The 24,538-nt window shown below is 44.7% G+C and overlaps 1 protein-coding gene and 1 pseudogene across 14 annotated transcripts in view; both read left to right on the top strand.

The window, feature by feature from the left end:
- Positions 1–24,538, top strand: part of DYSF (dysferlin) — a 206,107-nt gene that overhangs the window by 139,030 nt on the left and 42,539 nt on the right. For 8 of the 14 annotated variants that reach the window (XM_069494675.1, XM_069494673.1, XM_069494668.1 and 5 more), the window contains 4 exons: positions 2,433–2,534; positions 2,645–2,806; positions 3,842–4,007; positions 4,548–4,624. In XM_069494675.1, coding sequence (XP_069350776.1) covers positions 2,433–2,534; positions 2,645–2,806; positions 3,842–4,007; positions 4,548–4,624 — 507 coding nt within the window. Of the gene's footprint in view, positions 1–2,432; positions 2,535–2,644; positions 2,807–3,841; positions 4,008–4,547; positions 4,625–10,654; positions 10,718–24,538 lie in introns of all 14 variants that reach the window. The other 6 variants (XM_069494670.1, XM_069494666.1, XM_069494662.1 and 3 more) reach the window with 1 other exon arrangement.
- On the top strand, positions 8,675–8,827 carry LOC138400491 (U1 spliceosomal RNA; annotated as a pseudogene).

Below are 24,538 nucleotides of genomic sequence, written 5' to 3'. Positions count from 1 at the left end.
TTTTCTTCCAAGTCCTAATCTTTTCATTCCTTTCACACCTAACAGTACCAGATTAACACAGATAATTATAATTAGATTCTACTGCCATTTTTTTTATGACCACTGTGCTCAATATATTTTTTAATTATTTTTATTATTATTTCAGCATATTGTGGGGGTGCAAAAGTTTAGGTTACATATATTGCCCTTGCCTCAGAGCTGCTTCTGATGGCTCAGCTGTCCCCAGGTCACCCTGGGAAGGTCAACACCAACACCAATGGTAAAAACAATGGTACCGACAACAGTTACAATAATTACAGCCACAGCCATTTATTGGGCACCTTCTGTGTGCCAGATACTCTTTTTTTTTCTTTTTTCTTTCTTTCTTTCTTTTTTTTTTTTTTTGAGACAAAGTTTCACTCTGTTGCCCAGGCTAGAGTGCCCTGGTGTCAGTCTAGTTCACAGCAACCTCAGACTCCTGGGCTCAAGTGATCCACCTTCCTCAGCCTCCTCCCCAGTAGCTGGGACCAAAGGCACACACCACCATGCCCAGCCAATTTTTTCTACTTTTAGCAGAGATGGGGTCTTGCTCTTGCTCAAGCTGGTCTCGAACTCCTGAACTCGAGCAATCCTCCTGCCTCGGCCTCCCAGAATGCTAGGATTATAGGCGTGAGCCATCGCGCCCGGCCCAGATACTCTTTACATTTGTTCTCCTATTTAATTCTCAGAGCAACTTCATAAGGGTATAGTTATCTCAGACCTTCATGTGAGGATACTGAGTCACTGAGGTTGAGTAATCTGCCCAAGGTCACACAACTAGGAAGCGGCAGAGCTGGAACCAGAGGCAAGGTCTGTCTGATTCTGGAACTTAACTTCTTACCACTGCAGGTCAGGGAAGTGTGGTGTCATTGTCTGTCATTGGGCAGGAGTGCAGCTTGGGTTGGTTGTGAAGTGACTTGTGGAAGTGGGAGGAAGCTGGCATCTTTCTCTGCTCTGACTGCTCCCACTGTCTATGGCAAAGCATCTGTAGGTGGATGTACCACCCTTTCAGAAGGAACCCAAAGCAAGTCACTTGAGGAATGAATCCAATGATTCCATTGTTTATTAAATGAGGTTACATGAGGCAAACTCTGTAAGGTGTGCAGCACAGTCCTTTTAGTGATAGTAAATGTGTTCTGAGTGTCAGGGCCTCCATGTGAGGACGTGCAGGTTGGGCACTGCACAAGGGCCTAAGGGGGTATAATTTCTAGCATAGAAACCATATACTGCTATTTATTATAACAATTTTCCAATAGGTGGCAGTAAAGTCTCTTGTTCTATTAAGCTCAAAAAATATGATTTTCTAACATGGAAGGAAGGAGTCTTAAGAAAAGGACATCTTTCTCTAATTGTCACAAAGGCACCACATGGGCTAGTAGTCCTATTGAGAGTTTACATGAACCACACGCTATTCTAAATGTTATACGGATATTAACTTCTTCAACCCTCACATTGACCGTTAGGGGTTGATGACTTTTACTAACCATTTTATAGATTAAAAAATTGAGCTATAGAGATGAAATAACTTATTTAACTTTCTGAGTGGTGGAGCTAGGATTCACACCCAGAGCCTATGTCCCTGGCCACTGTCATTGGTGCTTAGCTATCTCAGGTGGTGCCTGCCTCCCTTGCCCCACCCTGCTTCCCCCTTGGTTTTCCTGATCACTGGGGACTCTTGCCCCAGGCTTTTTCAAACCCCTAGCAGGCCAGCGTTGACACCCGCCTCACTCACCCCCATCTGTGGTGTGGAGGTGAGGAAACCTCCCCGGCAGTGCCCTGGGGCTGAAGGGCATTTGTATCCCCTTCTCCTGTTGGTCACTTGCTCTCTTCTTTCTGGCTCAAGTGCAAGTGTTCTCTCCTTTCGGGGGACAGGCGTGAGAAGTGGGGGTCTGGGGCTGGGAGGTGTCTGGGGGTAGGTATGGGAGTGGAGCTGGAACACCAGGACAGATGTGACCCAGGAGGATCTGAGCCAGGCGGCAGGAGAATGGGCTGGGGGAGGGGGCACATGGTCCTCTCTGGGACCGAAAGGGCCTGAAGTGGGCGTGCCAGGGTGGCGTGGGCAGTGTGCGCATGCACATGCATGTGTGTGCTTGGCATGTGCGTGTCGGGGAGGCGGAATCCCTGAGTAGCTCACTGGTGCGCCAGAGCCTGCATTATGGGAGGACGGTGACTTGGGATTCAGTTGAAACAGGGTGACCTAAACCCTGGGTGACATGCTGCGATTGTGACCAGAGGAGATGGTGCCCAGCAGACACTGACTTAGCGCTCTCCTTTCTGCTTGCCTGTTTGCCTTCCTTGGTGTCTTTGCCTTTGGTTCTGTGTCTCTCCGTGGATGCCGTCTCTTTCTGTCCCTTCCGTCCCTCTTCTTTCTTGTCTCTTTGCTTTGGCCTTCCTCCCACCTTTGTCCCCTGCAGTCAGAGGACACAGACCTGCCCTACCCACCACCCCAGAGGGAGGCCAACGTCTACATGGTTCCCCAGAACATCAAGCCGGCTCTGCAGCGCACCGCCATCGAGGTGAGCCTGCCCATGGTGCTGGGCTGGGACGCAGCCTGACCCTTCCCCTTCCCCAGCGTTCCCTGGCGCCGGGGGCCTTTCCAGCTACTGTGCTCGTTATGTGTCCCCAGATCTTGGCATGGGGCCTGCGGAACATGAAGAGTTACCAGCTGGCCAGCGTCTCCTCTCCCAGCCTTGTGGTGGAGTGCGGGGGTCAGACGGTGCAGTCCTGTGTCATTAGGAACCTCCGGAAGAACCCCAACTTCGACATCTGCACCCTCTTCATGGAAGTGGTGAGCCCCCTCCCTGCTGTCCCTCTCCAGAGTCCTGGTGGCTAGAATTTCCTCCTGGCCCCAAGCAGGCTGGGGGTTGTGCTCCAGCTCTCTGCAGGATCCAGGGTGGGTCACGGCATCTCTCCCGCCTCACTTTTCTATGAAAATGGGGAGGAAACGCTCACACTCTCCTCCCCGGAAGGGTTCAGGACTGCGAGCGGCACAGATGGGCCCAGACTGCTCCCTCCTACCAGAGCAGCAGAAGTCCCAAAGCGCCATTCTGTGGCTGTTTTCCCTTCCAGGGCAGGTTTCAGTCCCCTGGAGTGCCCCTCGGGCACCTGTCAGGACTCTGGCCTTCGGTAATCTCTCCAAACCTTTCCTGACCCGGACCTCCCCCCACCTGGGCCCCCTCAGGGGAGCTCACCCCGACAGCCCTCGGGCCCCCCAGCCCTCTCCAGCTCCCCGGGATGCTGGGGCCAGTGGCCGGAGTAAGTCAAGTCTGAGGAAAAGAAAATGGTTTGCAAGATGAAAGCGCTGTGGAAATTCCAGGCCCAGTGGCTGTCAACAGGAGCCTCCTCTTGGCTGAGCCAAAGCCGCCACTGAAGGAGAGCATATAAATTATTTCAAGTTGTGTTCAAAGTGCTTTTGGGGTGGTGGGGGGAGAATCTGGGTCTGTAAGCCAACTCCTGAGTATCCACTTGGGGGGGACTGTCTGCAAGAAATGTTGGGTCCCCGGCCAACTCCCCTCTCCCCGCCCCAGCCTGTTAGGGTTCAGGGAAAGCAGACTTGCTTTAACTGCGGGCTGCACAGGGTGTATTTGGAAGGTAAAGCATGAGGGAAAGCCAGCCTCCACATGCGGCATGCGAATGGCGGCAGAGAAGGTGCGTGGCTTTGCTCCACTGGCTGCTCCTGGCCGCTGCCATTTTGGATTTCTGGCTGTTGGGATTATTAGTATCTTTGTGTTTATGGTCATTTTCTGCTCCTTGGGCTTGCCCTGGAGGCTTTCCAGAGATGGATTCAGGCCAGTGCCCAGAGCTTTCCTCCTCCTCCACCCAGATGCTGCCCAGGGAGGACCTCTATTGTCCCCCCATCACGGTCAAGGTCATCGACAACCGCCAGTTTGGCCGCCGGCCTGTGGTGGGCCAGTGTACCATCCGCTCCCTGGAGAGCTTCCTGTGCGACCCCTACTCGGTGGAGAGTCCATCCCCACAGGGAGGCCCAGGTAGGAGAGGACAAGATGGGGGTCCTCAAGGCCAGGCAGCACTTCCTCTGCTAAAGGCGGACCAGGAGGATGAGAGGGACCTGGGGGTGGAGATGTGTCCTGAGGCCTCTTTCTTACTGGGACCCCAACGAGAAGTGGCTTCTGCTCTGCTAGACCTGAAGGGTGGGAACCGTGCCTTCCTCAGGGTGTCCCTAGCTCTGGGCTGGGCACACCAAGATGGGGGCCCATGCCTGTGGGAGCTGAAGGCAAGGGCTCCAAGTGGGGGCGGTGGAAGAGCTGAGGGAGAGAGAGGTGCAGGGAGACAGGGGGGTAGGGAGGAGAGAGATCTGGGGAGAGGAAGAGGGAGAACTGGGGGACCAGGGATGTGGAGAAGATAGGGGAGACAGATGGGAGAGGGAATAGCTGGGCGGGAGGAAGAGAAAGACAGATTGAGAAGCGTGGAGGGCCCGTGGGCTCTTGCCCCAGTTCCCTGGCTGAGCCTTGTGGCTGATGAAGATGAGCCCCTGGAGTCTCAGGCCTGGATGCCATGCTTCCCTGCAGACGATGTGAGCTTGCTCAGTCCCGGGGAAGACGTGCTCATCGACATTGATGACAAGGAGCCACTCATCCCTGTCCAGGTAGGATGGGTGCTGAGTCCCAGGGAGAGACCCCAGCTCCCCACGTGGAGGCCTCGATTACCCCTCCCCACCATTCCTCACCTCTTCCCGCTCCTTCTCCCTTCGTTATTACACAGCCTCTCTAAATCCTCTCCCTCTGTACCATGGTGGCTGTGAGGTGGAGGGCCCTCCATGGGAGCTTTCAGTCTGGTTGAGGGGGGTGGGGTGTGGTCTTCTGGGCCAGACCCAGGCCTTTTTCCTGGAAGCATATGAGAAAAATGGCCCCTGTACTCTGGGGGCCATGTTGAAGGCTTTCCCGTGGAGATCACCTGCAAAATCAGGGTAGGGGAGCAAATGAAAGAGAAGGAAGAAGGGGGAGGGGATGGCTGGGCAGGCTCTGGAGTCCCCATTGCTCCATCCTGGACAGACCCTTCTTAGGGGGAAGATTTTTCTATGGGCTTGTGCTTGGTGGCATCTTGGAGGCAGTTTAGAAAGAAGAGGCTGTGTCCAAGAAATAGTCCATTGCACCCCATTCTCCCATCTCCAAGAAAAGGAAGGGGATGGGCAGAAGAGGGACTTTATTCTAGGAGTCTTCAATCCTGCGGAAAGGTAAGAGTCATCGTTTTGCTATAAACTCAGCAACCTAGAGCCAGCTGGTGACTCAGACACCAATGCTAAAGAGTATGACAGGTCTGTGGCATCTTTTACTGAGGGGAGAGCACTGTCCCCATCGTGGGCATTGGAGTGGCTCTGGATCCTGTAGGCCTGAGACCAAATCCCCCAGTGGATATGGAGCAAGATCTCACCATGAGCACCAGCCTTGAATGCATGGTCTGTTCCAGGTTGTCACCTTCATTTCTGGGCTTCACACGACACTGTGCATACTCCTGGCACCCTGGGGCTCCCAGAGCTTCTGGGCTGCCCAGGGGCAGAGGCTTCCAGCCTATGTAGATAACACTTGTATTCCTGGACCTTGCTGCTGCTAAGATAAGAGATTTTGCTCTATAGCTTCACTAATGCTAAAATGTTCTCAGAAGCCCTGGGCTCTCCAGGGCTCTGCTCTGCTGTCCTTTCTGCTGGGGAGACTTTCTGCCCCTGCTCTCCTGGCCAACTTCTGGTCGTTCTTTGAGACTCAGCTTAGGTGTGGTCACTTCTTTTGAGGAGTCTTCCCTGGCTCCTTCCCTTCTCCTAGAGACTTGTCTATATCTCAGTCACCACACTTGTCCTAAGTCCTGTAGTCTCTGTAACTGTCAGCATCTCCCTAGGCTGAGCTCAGGGCAGTGATGGGGCGCCTTCCTCTCTGTATCCTCAATTCCCAGCACGGGGCCTGGCTCAGAGGAGGCGCTCAGTGAAAGTCTGTCTGTCTGGGCAAATGGGTGGCTGGGTCGGTGGAAGGATGGATGGATGGATGGTTGGATGACATGCTGGTTGTCTGTATCGGTCTGAGGAAGTACTTCTCTTGGCTGGGGAAACCCAAATGGAAATTTCAGATGGCCCTCCATGACATTTAGCTAAACTCAATGCTAGTGCCTTCTAACCTGGCTGGGTGTTTATAGCTCCATTAGGTGGATAATTTGCCCCAAACTTGAGCTGCCTGTTCCAGGCTCCTGTTTCCCGCCCCCTCAGTGGGCCTGTCTGAGACTGTGCAGGGAAGTGCAGGGCCTGCCCAGCAGGATTTCCGTTCTGTGTGTGCTGCCCTCAAAACGTCTGCAGACTCAGATGGGGAGGGACTATTTTGGGTCCTGCTGGCTACAAGCACAGCCAGAGGCAGATGAGGAGGAGGCCCAGTCTGGCCACCCTCCCGGCATTGACTTGAGGGAACTGGGGCCGGGGTCTGATCCAGAGCCAGGCCTGTGCTCTTTGTGGGCGAACACGGCCACTCTGGCTAGAGCTGCAAGCCAGACAGGCTTGGGGAGTGGGGTCAGGCTCCTGGAGATGTGCCCACAGGGCAGGGGCTGGGCCTCCCCTGGCCTAAGAGGTGGGTGGGGAGAAGGAGGAAGTGAGACCAGCTTGCCCTGATGGAGGAGGCTTGGCCCTTGCCTCTTTGAGCTCCCTGTCTGATGGAGGAGACGTAGCCCTATTCTCAAGGAGCCCCCAATCCAGCAGGGAGGCCAGTGCCGGTCTCCAGGGAGCCCTGGCCCTCTGGGGAAGTCGGGTATCTGATTTTATGTTGTGTTTTTCTCTGCGATCCATTGACCTGATTTGGCTGACCCAGGAAATCTTCCACTCGCTCGTCTCTCATCTACATCCCTGGAGCCTTGGAGGACCAGGCACTCCAAGGTGACCCAGAGGCAGTGGGCTCCAGTCCCAGGGCCTCGCCGGATAATTCGGCTGGGCTCTCTTGTCCTCCCTGCTCTCCCCGTGCAGACAGCATGTAGGGCCCCAGCCTCTGGGGCTGGGGTGACAAGAACGCTGGCAGAATTGGATTTCCCGGGGCTGCTATGTGCCCCACCCACTCCTGCTTCACCCTCACAGTTGACACAGCCCCCCTGGGTGTGCTCAGCGAGTCCTGGCTGTGGGTCCAGCCTGGGGCTCCTCCCCGGTGCAAGCCTGCTCTTGCCAGACGCAGCCTTCTGTGTCGGTGGCCTCCTGTCTCTGTCCTCAGTCACACCTTCTCTCTGCTGCTGAAGCCTCCTCACCATCCTCTGCCCAGGTCCTGGGACGGGCTCACCACACACTTAGAAAACGTCACCTCCGATGCTTCCCTGGCGCTCAGGCCACGGCTGGCACTCACAACAGAGTATTTTTCAGGTTTCTAGAGACGTTTTGGTTTGTGTCAAGGGTGGCCAATTCTGGAGGTGACTCAAAACGTACGTATAAGGCAGATCTGTGTGCCCAGACTTCCAGGTCTGGTCAGTCGGCGCCTGTCTCTGGGGCGAAGGGAGCCCGTGTTGAGCTGTTCCCCATGTGACGAGGGCTGGGATGAGGGACGCTGGCACATGTTAACTCCACCACTTGTTCCTGGCCCGGTGGCTGTCCTGTGGGTGGACGTCAGACTGGTAGACGGGGGTGGGCGCTGGCGGGGTGGTGTGTGCGCGTGAGCGTGCGGGAGAGGCGGGGCCGGGACCAGTGTGTGTGCAAGCTCCCGAGGGTGCCGGCTGCAGGCGTGTCTAGGCGTGGTGGTGGTGTTGGAGGAATCGTGGCTTTGACTTGACTTTCTGAGGGCAGGCTGGGTGTGTCCTAACAGGGAGAACAGAGGTACTCTATTCCATCTAGTTCTCCGCTTCAAAAAAGGATATATTCACTTTTCTCTGATAATAAATAGAATAGATGTTCATTATATAGCATTTGGAAAATGTAGAAAAATGATGAACATATAGGCATGACCTCCAGCCACACACACAATCTGAACGGGCTGCTACTGGCATTTCATTCTCTACCCTTTCCTCTTCCTTCTGCCTTTCTCTGTCTCTGACCCTGACTTCATTTTTATCTTTAAAACAAAATTAGGGTCTTAGTTTACTAATCTGTTTTTTTTTCATTAAACTAGTTTTTGGTATTATGATGATGAAGAGGGAAAAAAAACTGTATTCAGGAACACACAAAAAGAATGCTGCCCCTGGCCCCCCCATCTCCTGTAGAAGGTCTTGAAGCTCGAAGTAGAGGCTGTACCCCCAGACAGCACCCCCACATCACCGGCCTTCCAGGCACTGGATGCCCCCAGAGCTAGCTTGCCGTGTCAAGGGCGCTTTGTGCCCAGTGCTCTGAGAGACCACTTTTGGGTAGTGGGTCTCCTCTTTAAGTCTCCAGAGAAGGAGAATTTCTGGGAGTGGGGAGTGTATGTGTGTTGAGGAAGGATAAAGAGAAAGAATGTTTGGGAAATTTCAACTCTGATCGCAGGGAGATGAGAGGTGTCTAGCAGATCTCAGATGAGCAATTCAAAGTGAGGAGAGGATGTACTAACAAGGATACCAAGCTTGGGGACTGTCCCAGCCTGGAAGGTCAGGTGGGCTAAGTAATCAGGAAAGCTTCTCCAGGGAGCCAAGGCTAGAGACAGGCCTCAGAGGCCAGGTGGGGTTGGAACAGGGGAGCAGAGAGGAAGGCTTTCCTGGCAGGCAAAAGAGCTTTGCAATACTTACCTGTCCCATGATCAGGAAGGTGGTTTTCCCAGGGCAAGGCTTATCCATCGCACTCCGTATGTACTGACCCCTGTGATTTCCCCAAATGTGGGAAACCCGGTGCATAACTTGTGGTGGTGGGGGACTGTGTTTGCGCTCTCCCCTGGGGGACAAAAAAGCTTTGCAAAGGGTTGGAAGTAGGACTCTGTGTGTGTGTGTGTGTGTGTGTGTGTGTGGTGGGCGTGGGGGCTTAGCGAGGAGAGGCCTGGCAGGCTAGTGTGCAGGAGGCGTCGGAAGTCGGTGCAGACGTGTTCCCCACGCCCGTAGGGTAGGGTGCCAGGGCTGGCCCGCTCCTGGGTTCCCAGGCTCCCAGGCTCTGGGGCTCTGGCTAATTTTGAGCCTGCTGCTAATTTTGAGCCTGCTGCTCCAGTGTCTGGGATGCCGTGAAGGTGGGAACGTGCTCCTAGAACCGGAGTGGCAAATTATGCCCGAGTCCCAAAGGGAAACATGTAATTTCTGAAGCTGGACCAGATCTGTGGAGCACTATGTTTAGCTTTATTTTTTTTCTCCCTTTTGCTCTGGTGAACTGCTGCTTTCCCTCTCACCTTTCTAAAAAAGAACTGTATTAAAAATAACAATAAGGCTTCTGTGGGGTTTAGCATGAGAATGGGAGGGGCAGAGCTGCTGCCTGGCGGGGCCAGTCTCTGGCCAGCTGGGGGTTGCACGTGGAGTTCATCCAGTCTATTCCAGGGGTCACACCCAACAATGTGTGGCCAGTGCGCCAGAACCACCATCCAGCGGCCCTGGCTTGGTGCCCGTTGGCCATTCTGCCCTCCTGCCCGTGCTTCTGGCTCTGAGCAGCCCTGGGGGCCCCTCAGTGGTGCCTCCTTCCTGGAGTGGGGATGGGTCTGTGAGTCCCCAGACTGCCCTCAGGTCCCACAGGGCGTCATCCTCCTCGTGTTTCTCTGAGCCCTTCCTGACCCTCGGGAGGGCGTATCTCCCAGAAGGAGGGTCTGCCTGGCATCTCTGGGTCCCCCCTGGCTCCTCACCTGTGCGGTCTTATCCCCTTTGCCCCTGCCCCAGCACCTGCCTTGCTGACCTGACTGCTCTTTCTGGAATGTGCTGTGCTTCTTTCTTTCTCTCTACCTTTGCACTTGCTACTCCCTCTGCCCAGAATGCACCTTCTTGCCCTGCTCACCTGTGGGACTAGCACCCATCCACCCAGAGCTCCATCACCTTCTCCTCGCAGTGGCCTCTGAACAAGTCTCCTCACCTCCAGTCTTGAGCCCTGAAGCCCTCCTCGGATCTGCAGCCCAAGGATTCACCCTATAAAATATGGACTCACTATTCTGGAAGATTGCAGGCAGGGTTTTGATATAGAAAAGGATGTGTAGAAAGTTACTTGCAGTTCAGGGGTAGAGATTGGACTATAAGATGCTTAAAGTCCCTCCTGATATAGGGCTTTGGGGAAGTCATATGGAGGCCTGGCTCTTGTGCCTGAGGAGAGAAGAATGAAAACCCCACACTGTCTTAGACACCATGCGCAGCAGGGATGGTGCGGCTCAGCGGTTGGAGGGAACCACTCCGGATGGTCGGGGGTTGGAGTGTCCCTGAAAAGGCACATTTTGGAAAGGCAGGGAGGGCGGTGAGAGAGTGGGCAGGAGACAGGCATTGGCTGAGCCCCTTCCACGTGCCTCACCTTGTGCTGGGCTTGCGTAGCTTTCGTCTCATTCATACTTACTATTGCCCAGGGAGGTGGGCTTCATGCCCATTCTCCAGATGGGGATGCTGAGTCAGGGAGGTCAAGTGGGCTTGCCTGAGGGCACACAGCTGGTGAGGCGATGGAGCCAGGCCTGTCCAACTCCAGATTAGGTGTTCTCCCTGGAGGAAGAGCAGAGGGTGCCTGGGTGGAGAGTGCTACTCCCTGGGGGCTGTCCGGCATTTCCTCAAGTGGATTCTCTAATTCTGTTGCTAACAAATGTTTCATTTGTAGCTTGCAGATGGTCTGTCGAGCTTGGCCCCCACTAACATGGCATCTTCTCCATCCAGTCCTCATGTATGTATTGTTTACCTATTTGTGGACTCCTTGATTTTCCCTGGGGGTTTGGGGGTGGGGGCAGGGAGTTAGGAGGGGAAGAGAGGAGGGGAGAATGGGAGGGCACGAAAGGAGGCATTTCCTGAGCCTCTGCTCACTGCACCTGTGAGCCCCGTGCAGTAACGAGGGGTGGGGAGAAAGCTAAGGAGTAGCGTCTCGGAAATGGACATCCCTAGGTTAGCTCCCAGTGCATCCTGGGATTTACCTTAATCCTGTTTACCTGTGTGAGGGCTGGGAGGTTAGGTGGAGCTGCACGGTTCGGTGGAAGCAGGGAGGTCTCTAGATTAGACTCTGGCTTCTGGGACATGGGACCTGAGTAGCCTCTGCGGGCAATGGCAGGCCGACTTTCTCTGTCCCTCCCAGATACGTACGTGTGACTGAGAAATCCTGCCGGCCCCAGCAGGTTCTGAGAGGGCTCCTTTCCCAGCAGGCCTACTTTCTGCCTGCCTGAGCTGATTTTCTGGGTGTCATCTTTTTGGGTTGTGGATCCCTCCAGGAAGATGACCTTGGTGTGTAGGCTTCAGCATGCCCTCGGGAAGTCCCATGCAGAGGGCTGAGGGGATCCCCTGACCTGCTGGGGTAGGCATAAGCGGTAGGACCTGCCAGTGAGTGGAATTCCACTCGTGGTGCCAAGGGGAGGCACTGCTGTAGCAGGTGTTTTATGGGCTTCTAGGAGGGGGCAATATATAATTTTAATTTCTTTTAATTTATCTTCTGTAGGGAATAGAGAAAACACAAAAAAATGTAAGGCTGAAAGTTAAAACCACTTGTATTCCTACTACTTTTTTAAGTACTACAGTGTTTAAGGATAAACACTGTTAAGATTTTGATGTGCCTACATTTTTAGATATCTTTTATGTACATGTGCCTACTTTTTTTTCACAAAATTAGAATCATATTGTACTTTTTTATAATATGCATTTTTAACTTAAAAGTATATACGAATGTTTTCCCATATTTTTATATTCTTTAAAGATATGGCTTCATGTCTTGTGGACATCCATAAAATTTTAACCACTCCCTATCACTGGACATTTAATTTGTTAATTTCCCCTATTGTTTTCTTTTATATCCCTTAGAGGAGTTATTTTACTTTACTTTATATAGGTTTGTCCGGCCCATTTCTTGTTAAAATTTATTCCTAGGCATTTTATAACCTTTGTTGCTATTCTAAATGGAATTTTTCTTATGACTTTGTCTGACTATTGCTAGAATATAGGAAAACAATATTTTTGGATATTTATTTTGAAATAGACTCTTTATTAAGCTTCCTCATTGGTTCTGACTGTTGTTAATTGATTCTGTTGGGTTTTCCAGGTAGGTAAGATTGTTTTCTTCAAATAATAATAAATTTATCAGTTTGAAATAGTTTCACCTTATTCATTTTTCCAGAATAACACTTGGTATTTAAGATGCTAGTGAGCAAACTTATTTAGTCATTGATTCTAATGAGAATGCTTCTACTAGTTTTCCATTAATTAGGATAATGATTGGTGGTTTCAGAGAGGTATTTGGTTTTGTCAAGATTGTGTGTTGTTTTTTTTTTTGGTTTATTAATGACTTAAAAATTAGGTATGGAAGTTTAATATTATCAAGTGTCATTTGGCATTAATCAAGATGATCATTTTGTTTTCCATTGTGCTATTAATATAGTACATAGCTGTTCTGTATTCCTGGAGTAAACCCAAATTGGTCATTATAGTTTACTACAATTGAAGCCTTCTTATCCAATACTATCAAGACGGGTTGTTGAATGGCTAATTGAAACAGTTGGTTAAATAGGAACTCATTAAAAGTCATATGTATATAGTATAAACATTTCATTTTTAACCATGTACATGTAACTTCATTTGCCAATCATTTGACATGTGCCAAGCCTTCCTCTTTGAATTTGAATGTGCTGACTTGAGTGTCATGTCATCCTTTTGATATAAATCACATCCAAAATGTATTATCTGGGATTTTTAGCTTTAGGTTTATTAAAGTTTGATGAGAACTTAATGATACTTGCAAAAAAATCTGAATATTGAGTCCTCTTAAAGTTTAAGACTTGCCCTTTTATGTTATGTCACACATAGTTAATTTTTATTACTTAAAAATATCAAAAGCATTAAATTAGTTTTTATAGGTACGATGCCCTTTCTTTTTGAATCCAAATTTTATATATTTTTGTCATATGTAATTTATTTATTTATCTAATTCCCATGTCAGTACTCCTGGCATAAACAGATTTGGGAACAAACACACTTGACTGTTAGTGAACATACAGCTCAACCGCTGGGAGCTGCAGGGGGCATCCTGGAATAGCTGCAGGCATTCAGTGGCTGGACCTCAGATTGTTGGCAGAGAGAATGGATAGCATTTGTTAATCCTGGCTTTGGGAAAGTTTGCGAGGGAAACTTATACTGTATATTATTGAGTTAGATTTGCTATTACTTTACTTAGGATTTTTGCATCTCTATTAATAAGTATTACTTTTAGGTTGTCTTTGTTAGGCTTTGATATCAGGGTTGTACTAATTCCATAAAATCTTCTTCAGGTGTACTTTTACTTTCTGTTGCCTTGGAATCTCTATGGCCTGAGAATTATTGTTTCCTTAAGGTCCAAGATGCACTAGAGCTACTGTTGATGAATTTGAATTATAAAAGTTGAAAATTACTAGATGTAAACATTTTAAATAGTCTGGCTTTATGTACAATACAGCCAGCGTAATGATATGAATTAACCTAAATTTTAAAAAGAATTAATAGTCATGTAATTTAAAAGGCGGTAAATTGCATTTATGGTTTAGCTGATAAACAGGATATCCACCATCTTTTCTTGAAAGTGGTATTATTATATGTGAGTTTTAAATTATAGAAGATTTTCAGGAATGGATATCTTACATAATTGTATAAAATGCAACTGCCTTGTACTCATTGGTAAAACTGGGCCCAACACCCCTTTTTTCTGGGCAGGCGATTCTTTGGTCATTTTCTATTTCTTCAATCAATTTGGTAGCTTAGATGTCACCAGATATTGCCTATTAACATCGATATGGATTTGTGCATATTATAAAAGAGAATGCTTCTGTGTCTGTTTTGTTTTCATCCTCATTTTAAATTTTATATATTTGTGTTATTTCTCTCTTTTTTTTATTGGGCTTAATAGAATTTCAACTATTTTAAAGTTGTTTTTCATGCCAAGAATCAGCTCTTTAAAAATTCTGCTGACATTGGTTAGTTACTTTAATTTCTAGACTTAAGTCATTTTTAAGTTCTCTCAATCTGAAATTCGTATTATATATATTTTAGATATCTTGAGTTATCACTTCATCTCTTTCTTTGTGTCTTTCTTTTTTTTTTTTTTTTAGACAGGGTCTCACTCTGTTGCCCAGGCTAGAGTGCAATGGCGTGATCATAGCTCCCTGCAATCTAAAACTCCTGAGCTCAAGTGATCCTCCTGCCTTGGTCTCCTGAGTAGCTGGGACTACAGGCATGCGCCACCACACCCGGCTAATTTTTCTGTTTTTTTGTAGAGACAGTGTCTCACTTTTGCTCAGGCTTGTCTTGAACTCCTAACCTCAAGTGATCTTCCTGTCTTGACCTCTCAGAGTGCTAGGAATACAGATGTGAGCCACCACGCCCAGCCTCTCTTTCTTTTTTTTAAAAAAAATACCATTTAAAGGAGCTATTTGTCTACATTTTTTTCTAAAAATTCTAAAGTTTTGCTTTTCACACTTAAGTACTTATTCCGTCTGGAATTGATTTTGTGTGTGTATACAGAAATGGTGAGGTAGAGATCTTTTTTAATTTTCTCCCATATGGGCAACCAATACATTCATATCGTTACAGAATGACCTATGCTTTCTCGTTGATCTATAAAGACAGCTGTGTCATATATGAGGCTTCCTATACAGTATGGGTCTATTTCTGGGTTCTCCATTCTGTTCCATTAGTCTATGTGTCTTTCCCTGTACTAATGCTCCACTGTCCTGTTTACCATAGCTTTCTAGTAAGTCTGGGTCTCTGGTAAGGGAAGTACTCTCTCACCTTGTTCATTTTCAGGAATGCCATTGCTATTCTAGTCCTTTGCTTTTCCACCTCAGTTTTGTAATCAGCTTGTCAACTTCTTAAAAAAGAGGTTGGGATTTGTGCTAAAGTTACAGTGAGTCTCTGGATCAATTTGGGGAGAACAGACATTTTTATAATACTGTCTTTTAACTATGAACACGATATATTTCTCCATTTATTTAGTTATTCTTTAATGTCTTTCAGTGAATGTTTATAATTTTATCCAAATAAGTCTGGTACAACTTTTATTAGACTTAGTTCTAGCTAGTTTATGCTTTATTATTCTTTTTACTTAGAATTTTAAAGGTATATTTTCTAATTGGTTTCGGCTTACATATAAATGAAATTGGTTCTTATATACAGATATTATATCTAGAAACTTTGCTAAACTGTCTAATTAATTCCACTGATTTGAGTTTTCTCCTGGGTTTTCTGTGTAGTCAATCATATAATTTGGGATTAATCACAGTTTTGATTCCTCCATGTATATTTTATTTCTTTTATTTTTTTATTATTTCTTTTTCTTGTCTTATTGCACTGGCTAGGACCTTCAGTTGAATATTTTATGTAACTCGTTATACAGGGTATTCTTTTCTGCTCCTAATTTAAAAGTGAATGTTTTTATGTTTTACCACTGAGCATGACATTTATCAGGTGAACTATTACTAGTTGGCTAACAGTTTTTAAATCATGAATATTATTAAATTTTATTGAATGTTTTTTATGTATCTATTGAGGTGATCAAATGATTTTCCCCCTTTAATCTGTTAATGTGGTGAATTACATTAATAGATTTTTTTAAGTACTGAAACAATTTTGCATTTCTGAAACAACCTAACCTGGTCATGATCTATTATCTTTTTTCTGCATTGCTGGATTCAATTTGCAAATAGTTTGAGGTTTTTCTTCCATCAATTTTTATGAATGATAGTGTCTTAAAGTTTCTCTTTTCATATTACTTTTTTCAGGTTTTGGCAACTATTTAATAGATAATACTAATCTTATAAAATGACGTGGTATATTTGTTCTTTTTAGAGTCTTTAAAAGAATGGCATAAGATTGGCATTATCTGTTGTCTAAATGTTTGGTAGATTCACTTTTAAAACTGTCTAGATTTAGTATTCTTGTGGATATTTTAAACTGCTGATCCAATTTTAAAAAATGTTTATAGGACCTTTGAGATATTCTGTTTCTATGTGAGTCACTTAATGGTGATTTAAATTTTTATAAGAATTAATCTATTTCCTCCTAAATATATTGGCATAAAATTTTTTATAACCTCTCAATTTTTCAAAAAACTTTTCTTCTCCATCTAGTTATGCCTCCTTTCATTCATAAGTTTATATTTTATTATTCTTGCCAGAATTTGTTAGATTTTTGCATTCTAATCAAAGAATCAATTTTTAGTTGATCTTCTCTATTGTTTCCTTATTTTCTAGTTTATTAATTTCTTTTCTTTATTATTTTCTTCCTTCTATTTATTTATTTATTTTTATTTTTTTATTGATACATAATTGTACATATTCATGGATTACATATTATATCTTGATGCAAGCATACAACATACAATGATCAAATCAGGGTAACTGGGACAAGATTCACCTAAAACATTCATCATTGCTTTATATTGGGAGCATTTGAAAACTTCTAGCTATTCTGAAATATAATAAACTATTGGCAACTATATTTGTTGCCCCATTGTACCAGTGAACATCAGAACTTCTTCCTTCTATTTAACAGAATTACCCCTTCACCAACACCTCTTCATTACCCCTTCCCACCACCCTTACCAATCTCTAGTAGCCACCATTCTATTCACTACTTCCTTGAGATCAATTTTTTTTTTAGGGCCCACCTATGAGTGTGAAAATGAAATATTTGTCTTTCTGTGCCTGGTTTGTTTATTGCAGCATTATTCACAATGGCTAAATTATGGAATCAGCTTAAGGGTTTATCAAGGGAGAATGGATAAAAATTATGTGGTGTATATACACAAAGGAATATTATTTAGCCATGAAAAAGAAGGAAATTTTGTCATTTGCAGAAACATGGATAGATCTGGAGGACATTATTTTAACTGAAGTAAACCAGGCACAGAAAGATAAATCTTCCTTCTCTTTTTGATAGCTTATTATATTTTTAACTTCTATGTAAACCTTTAAGGCTATAAAATTCCAAGTACTGCTTTATTCATCCCACAGCTTTTGACAACTAGTATTTTTGTTTTATTCCATTCTGAGTATTTTCTGATTTTTGAGTTATTTCATTTTGACACCTGAATTTTCTAAAAATATGTTTTAGAAGTTCCTAACCTGTGTTTTAAGTTTATTTATTTTTTGTTGTTGGTTTCTCACTTAACAGCACTATGGTCCAGAGAGTATAGCCTGTGTATAATGATAGTTAGAAATGACCTGCCACTTGCTTTATGGTCTGGTTTAATTTTTGTAACTGTCCTGTGTATTCTTTTTATTTATTTATTTATTTATTTATTTTTTGAGACAGAGTCTTGCTTTGTTGCCCGGGCTAGAGTGAGTGCCGGGGCGTCAGCCTAGCTCACAGCAACCTCAAGCTCCTGGGCTTAAGCAATCCTCCTGCCTGCCTCAGCCTCCCAAATAGCTGGGACTACAGGCATGCGCCACCATGCCCGGCTAATTTTTTTTTGCTATATATATTTTAGTTGGCCAGATAATTTCTTTCTATTTTTAGTAGAGACAGGGTTTTGCTCTTGCTCAGGCTGGTCTCGAACTCCTGACCTCAAGCAATCCACCCGCCTCGGCCTCCCTGAGTGCTAGGATTACAGGCGTGAGCCACTGCACCCGGCCTGTCCTGTGTATTCTTGAAAAAAAATGTGTACTCTCCGAGTGTGTTTTAAATATGATATATTCATTTAGAACAGAATTGTTAATTGTGTTATTGAAATTTGTGTTTCTTCTGATTTTTGTGCATGTGGTTTATCAATTTTTTGAGAGTGCAATGACATCATCATAGCTCACTGCAACCTCAAACTCCTGGGCTCAGGTGATCCTCCTGCCTCAGCCTCCCAAGTAGCTGGGACTACAGGTGCGCACCACTATGCCTGGCTAAGTTTTTCTATCTTTGGAAGAGATGGGGTCTCATTCTTGCTAGGCTGGTCTCAAACTCCTGACTTCAAGTGATTTTCCCACCTTGGCCTCCTAGAGTGCTAGGATTACAGGTGTGAGCCACTGCACCCAACCTAAAACGTCCTGTTTTTCTGTGACATTTGTCAGTTTCTCCTTACAATTCTGCCTACTTTTCTTTATATATTTGATGTTATGTTATTAGGCACAAATATGTTTAGAATTCTTATATCTTCCTGGAGAATTGAATCTTCCAACAATATGTAGCATGCTCCCTGCCCACCTCTGCCTTTTTAAACATCTACTAATGAGGTTTTCTTGAGTCTGTTTTGTTCATGTTAACATAGGTATACCAGCTTTCTTTTAGTTAGTATTTTCCTTGTATACATTTTTCTATCTTTTTATTTTTAACTTTTCTGGGACTTTATATTTTAAGTTTCTCTCCTATAACAGCAAATAGATGGATTCTGTTTTTTAAAATGCATTCTAACAATCTTTACTGATGTATTTAAATTTATTTCTGCCATCTTATTTTGTGTCACTATTAGCCCTGTCCTTTCTTTTCTCCCAATTTTTTTTTCTTTTTTGACTTGAAAAATACCCCCACCTCTATTTTTCATTCCCACTCACCTTTTCAGTTTTAAAACTATACTTTGTTTCTATTCCTTTAGTGATTAGTATAGAAATTTTAACATGCATATTTAACTTAGCAAAGTCTAAATTTAATTGGTATTTATAGATTCCTCCAGAATATTGCAAAGAACTTAGGATGCTTTAACTTTAATCACCTACCAATTTACAAACTCTTGTTCAATATTTTAGTTCTATTTTTAAAAGCTACATTTTAAAGCATTTTTTAAGTAATCAATTTTTCTTTTAGCTATGCTCACATTTACTATTTCATTTTGTATATTAGCCTGCTTTCTCCTAAGATCATTTTCCTTCTTCCTGAAGGAGAACCTATTGAAATTCCTGTAATTGGGATCAGTTCATTAAAAATTTTCTCACTTTTTCAATTGTCTGAAAGTATTTTTATTTCACCCTTATTTTGGAAACACTAGTTTCACTGACAATTATTTTCTGTCAGCACTTTCTTCTGGCTTCCATTTTGCTATTATCTTCCTAAATCTGATGACTGTTCTTTTCTGTTATTATTTTTATTAGTTCTGGATAGTTCTTAACCATTATCAAATATCACATATTTCTCATTTACTCCATTATTTCCTTATGGAACTCTGATTGGGTCTATGATGGACCTTCTCTCTTCTCCATGTCAGTTCAACTTTCTTTTTATTCTTTGTGTTACACTCAGGCTAATTTCTGAAGATACATTTTCTAGCTCACTAAGTCTTTAGCTGTTTCTAATTTGCTATTTAACCCGATCTATTGAGTTTTTAGTCGTATTATATTTTTATTTCCAAAATTCTTTTTTTCAAAATCTGCTTTTTTAATTTTGAAGATCTCTTATCCCTTTGGCATATTTTTAATGCCTTTTATTTCTTAAGCAGTTTTTTTCTTAAAGTCCTGTTTCTGATGGTTCTGATTTTGGTTGTTTTAACAGGTCTGATTCTGCAGTTGGTTGGCTCTAGCTGGCTCTTGCTCATGGTGTCTTGTTCCTTATGTGTTTTGCTATTTTTGATTGTGAACTCATGTTCCTTGGAACTTTATCTGAGAATTCTTTGAGGCCTGGATAGAAGTCACATTCTTCCAGAGAGGATGTGTGTTTACTTTCACCAGATGCCTGGAGATACGACAAAACCCAGATTCACTTAAAAATAAATGCTCAGCTTGTGGCTTTTTGGGTCCCCTAATTAGTATGCATTTTGGCTCCTTATTTCTTTGGATATTTCCTTTCTCATTTGCCCCTGAGGATTTTCTTTACATTTCCATCAGCTTAGCTATACATTTTAAATGGATTTAGGTATGAATTTAGGTGTTCTTACTTGGAGGATTTCTCTGGTTGTCAGTTTGTCATTTTGCTGAAAATCAATGTCTTCATTATAGCTTTAAATTTGATGGTCATATTTTTCATCAAGCAGGTTATATCTCCTCCTAGATTACATACTCTAATTTCTTGTTTGCAGGACCCTCTTGAGACTCCCTATCAACATAAATGTGTAATTTGTTTTCTTCTGTTTTTTATTCAACTCTTTAGCATAGGGAGACATTTGTTTTCAGATTGCTTTCCTTTTTTTGAACTTTTATACTTCTCTCTTTTATTCATCCTTACAGAGAGAAGTCCTTGCTGATCAAGTGCTGGGAGCACAGATAGATTCTTCCATTAATTCATGGCCACTTCTTCAGATGAAATGAAGAAGGAAATAGTTTAGATTTGTTAATAGTTTTACTTTGCCAGTTCAAAACCCATCACGGTAGGAGAAGTAAGAAGGAAATAAGGATCAGAGGCAATTACCTGGGACTTTTCTTCTGGTCTAAAGAGTTTGTATTCTTTGTTTGTTGGGGCAATCATGTGTTAACTAGGCTAGGTCAGAGTGGCAGTTCTTGCCTATGGACTCCTATATAGGAGTTTCTTAAGTAAAGGAGTGTTGACCCTCCCACCAGGTCCACCAGGCTGGGGTGTTACTTTAAAGAAGTTTTTACAGTTTTGCCTTGGTAGATTCTTAACTTTGTGGGTTCAGACACTGAATGGGTCAATTTTCTCATGGCTGGATGCATAAATTTACAATGAGAAATATACCTGCCTGGGGCATGTGACTTTGGATGCTGGTCCAGCCCATGGTCTTTCTATAGGCTCAGCAATTGGAAAGGCAAATTGTGATTGGAGATGAATGAGAAATCAGAATGAGGAGAATTAGATCTGTAATTTGAAAGTTAGTGGCAGCTGACCAAGGTAGACTGATGCATCCATCTCCAATGGTAGGGACAGCTTTAGTCCCTAAGCCTAGGCACCCCCTCCCTGCTGATGCTGGTGTGGACACCTGCCAATGTTCCACCCTTACTCCTCTTTGCCTGTTCTTCCAGGACTGATCAATTCCTTTCTCCACTGATATATTCTTTCTCTAGATTGATACATCCTTTCCACTTATGGCTAAGGCTTAGTATAGGAGGCATTCTTCCCTGTTGAGGTGATTTTGCCTCTTCTTGCACTGACCTACTATGTAGTTATTTCATGGTCTAATTCTCCAAAGACAGCCCTATTTCCCTTAATTCCAAGTTTTTTTGGGGGAGGGGGATGCCTTATTGCAGCTCATGAGTACTGACGACAATTTATCTCCAGATTTTAAAGCAAAGGTTTTCTGAGTAAAGGAATCAATTACAGGGTGTGGCTCCCAAGTGAGGAAGCAGTTCCAGAAGGCGTCGGAAGCAGTTTGTCTCCAAACCTCATGGTTGCACCTCTGAACTCGAGAGTTTGAGGGGGAGTATTTTAACTTTAACAACATTTATGGTCTTACTTGTACTTGTGTGCATGTCAGATATGCTAATTAGGAAGATACATATCTTCTCCTTAAAGTAGGTTTCCTAAGGACATGTATTTGGCAATATTGGTTTAACAAGAATTACTGTATGTGCTTGAAAGTCACAAAACTGTACTTCTTTAAAAACATCTCCTGTTCAGATGTGTTGCCAGCACAGCCTGGCCTCCCCTCCTCCCATTAGTTCTGATTACGGAGGTTTGATGCCCGTCACTGGTGTAATCTGGACCTTCCTTTGTGACTCATTCTTTCTCTCATTTTCTCAGAGCAAATACAAATCGCCCATCAAATGACAAGTGAAGGCACAGGGGAGGTGAGGGGAGGGAAATCAGAGCCGAAATCTGTTAGCTATTTGGAGTAATTGGTTATTTGCTGTGTTTGCTGGTTGGGAAGCAGAGCACATACTTCACGGTCTCTCCTGTTACGGGGGCTGGAGTCACCCTCCGATATTGGATCCTCGTTGCCGGAGCCCTTGGCTCAGGGCGCCTTTCCCCTGCTTGGCATTCCTGTGGTCTCCTCGGGGGTGCACCCCTCCTCCCTTGATGCACACTGCAGGGGGGACGGCCCGGGGTGAAACTTGTCTGGCAAACTCCAAGGCCCCATCAGGGAGGAGGAGGCCCCAGCTCCCCCAAGCAGCCCTCCTTGCCTCTGCCCCACCCCACCATGACACCCCCCTGCTGCGTTCCCCGGGAGATTTTTCTCCTGGTCCATGAGGGATCTGCTTTCCAATCCAGAGAAAAAAATATTCATCTCTTCCTAGAGGGATAGTCTAAGCTTCTCTTGGAAATCTATATCATTAGAAGTTCTCTCTGAGGTCTAACTTAATGCCTTGCTATCCCTATTGGTCCTGCCACCATTTACCCCCTAGCTTGGGCCAAAGCAGCTCTTTGAACTTGGTGCAGCCCTCACTGCTGAGCACCCACCCCTCTGCTCAGTGAAGCTTTTTGAGCCACCCGGTGTCTTTAACTCTTCTTTGCAATAACTGAGTCTTGGGGAAATCAGAGTGAATTAGTAACAAGTTTAAAATATAAAATATTTTGAAGAAGTAATGTGATTTTGTGTATGAAAATGCACACAGTAACTAGAAAGTAGATTGACTTTGGCACATAGTGGGCTCCCCCCAAATCCTTTTTAAATTGAATTTAAGATGACTAATATTAGTGTCTGTAGTTTGATGAATGCTTCTGAAGTCCTGGAAAGGCCTTCAGAAATAGTTTTTATCTTAAGTAGATTGTTGGAACTCTTGTTAAGCAAAACTGTCTACATAAGCAGAATGAAGGGTAGGGTACGCTTTTGCCCAGGCCCTATTGGAATCATCATAGATTCTGAATTAGTGATGTTTCATTGCTTTCTGAATAGTTTTGAAGACTCTGATGGAATCTTCTTTCATTCCATCTACTGGATATATGCCATTCCTGCAGGCTTTGCATATGGGTATATGTGGTCACGCTGCCCCGAGAGAACCAAGTCATGGCCCAAGCATCCACTTTGGGCTCCTGAGTTGGGAAAGGGCCAGCAAGCTGAGGTTCCCCAAGGTCCTCCACCCCATGTCGGTTCCCCATCTGCAACAGGCCAGAGTCAAATGATCAGGTCCCCTCACTATTTGCTGGACTTTCCTCGATTTTAGGGAAACTTATTCACTAGGCGTTTGGGAGCAATTCAGTACTTTAGTTAAAGGTCTTCCCTTCCCTCCCACCTCTGTTGATCCAGTTTGAAGTCAGAGTAAGCAGAGTAATGGTCCCTTTGACAGGCAAGGAGATTGGACTACAGGGAGTGTCAACAAGAGGTTGAAAGCCTAGTGTTCCACTTGTGGAAATAATTAAGGGATTTTTATTATGGGTATGTAGAGTTCTGCTGAATCAACATGGTAGCTGGCTATGAGCATATGTCTGCATGGTTTGGGGGAATGTGAGTGGTTTAGTATGCATGAGGTAGGGTAGGTTTGAAGTCAAGGCATTTGCACGTCTGGGGGTTTGTCTGGTCTACATGAGGCATGAGAACTTTTATGTTACATACATGTTTGTATTTGTGTGTGCATGAGCAAATAGTCTCAGTTTCTTAAACCTCAGGACATTAATTAAATAATTAGAGGAATCATCATATAATATCATTATTCTAGTTATGCCGATGTTGAGGTATGGGATAGCAATATTAGAGATCAAACTGATGATGTTGGCAATATTAACAAAAGCGTTTATCATGGTAAACTTTATAGGTTACAGAATATGTCTACAGACTTCAACTCAGAGCCTCACAGTAACCCCTGTGTTGAGTGGTCATATTATTATTGTCTTGACGATAATGATTTGTGCTATGAGAGAAATTACTTTCAACAGTCTAGGATGTCTACCCCTGAGTTGACACAGGCAATGCAGGCCTGCTTAAAACCATAAAAAATAATGGAGTGCCTTTTAAAGAGTTGAGTGTATAGTTCTATGTAGTGACCCAAAGTTTAACATTATGACCTTGGAGATAACTGAGATTGACCAGAAACTTCCCTCTTTGATTGAAGTGGTCATCCTGGGGGGAGAACACAATTTCTGTCCCTTCCCCCAGCCCCCCCTTCCTGACTTCACAGAAAGGAAAAGTTAGAATTATTGTTGCTAGTTTTGTTATCTGTATTCATGAAATGTGTTAGGCCCACTGAATGATAGATAATAGATTAAATATTTGGAATGTACCATACTGATTTGGCTCTTCGGAGGGATTAGGGTGTCCATTAAACTGGATCAAGCCTAGAGAAACATGTCTCTGTTACATTGCTCTGGTTGCTCAAGAATTGCATGTTGGCTATTAGCTGAAATTGGAGAGGCTTCCAGTCTGTGCCTTGATCAGACTTACTGGATTGGCTGACTGAACAATGAATGGCCTTGAACCTTGGCCATGGGGGAATGAAGTTTTACTGGCCAGACTTCTTGTTAAAGCCTGAGATGACACTTCAAACATCAAGCCTTTTGCATTTCTTTCTCCTCCTTGCCACGTTCCAAGACTAGAGGCTTAGCTATTGCAAAATGAAGTAAAAAAACATACTTGGAATTAGAGAACATACCACCATTTCCCTTTTGGAGCTTTGGAGTATGGGATTCCATTAAGATCAGAGGGTTAGTTGGCTTTGGTGCGTCTGGGTTAAGACATGGAAGAGCTGTCCTGTTTTTTGCGGGGCTTGTTCTTCTGGGTGTGCTAACTTATTCTTGGACT

Source organism: Eulemur rufifrons, chromosome 19 (genome assembly GCF_041146395.1).
Source record: "Eulemur rufifrons isolate Redbay chromosome 19, OSU_ERuf_1, whole genome shotgun sequence".
Taxonomy (NCBI): domain Eukaryota; kingdom Metazoa; phylum Chordata; class Mammalia; order Primates; family Lemuridae; genus Eulemur; species Eulemur rufifrons.
This window is presented reverse-complemented; position numbering and strand designations above follow the sequence as displayed.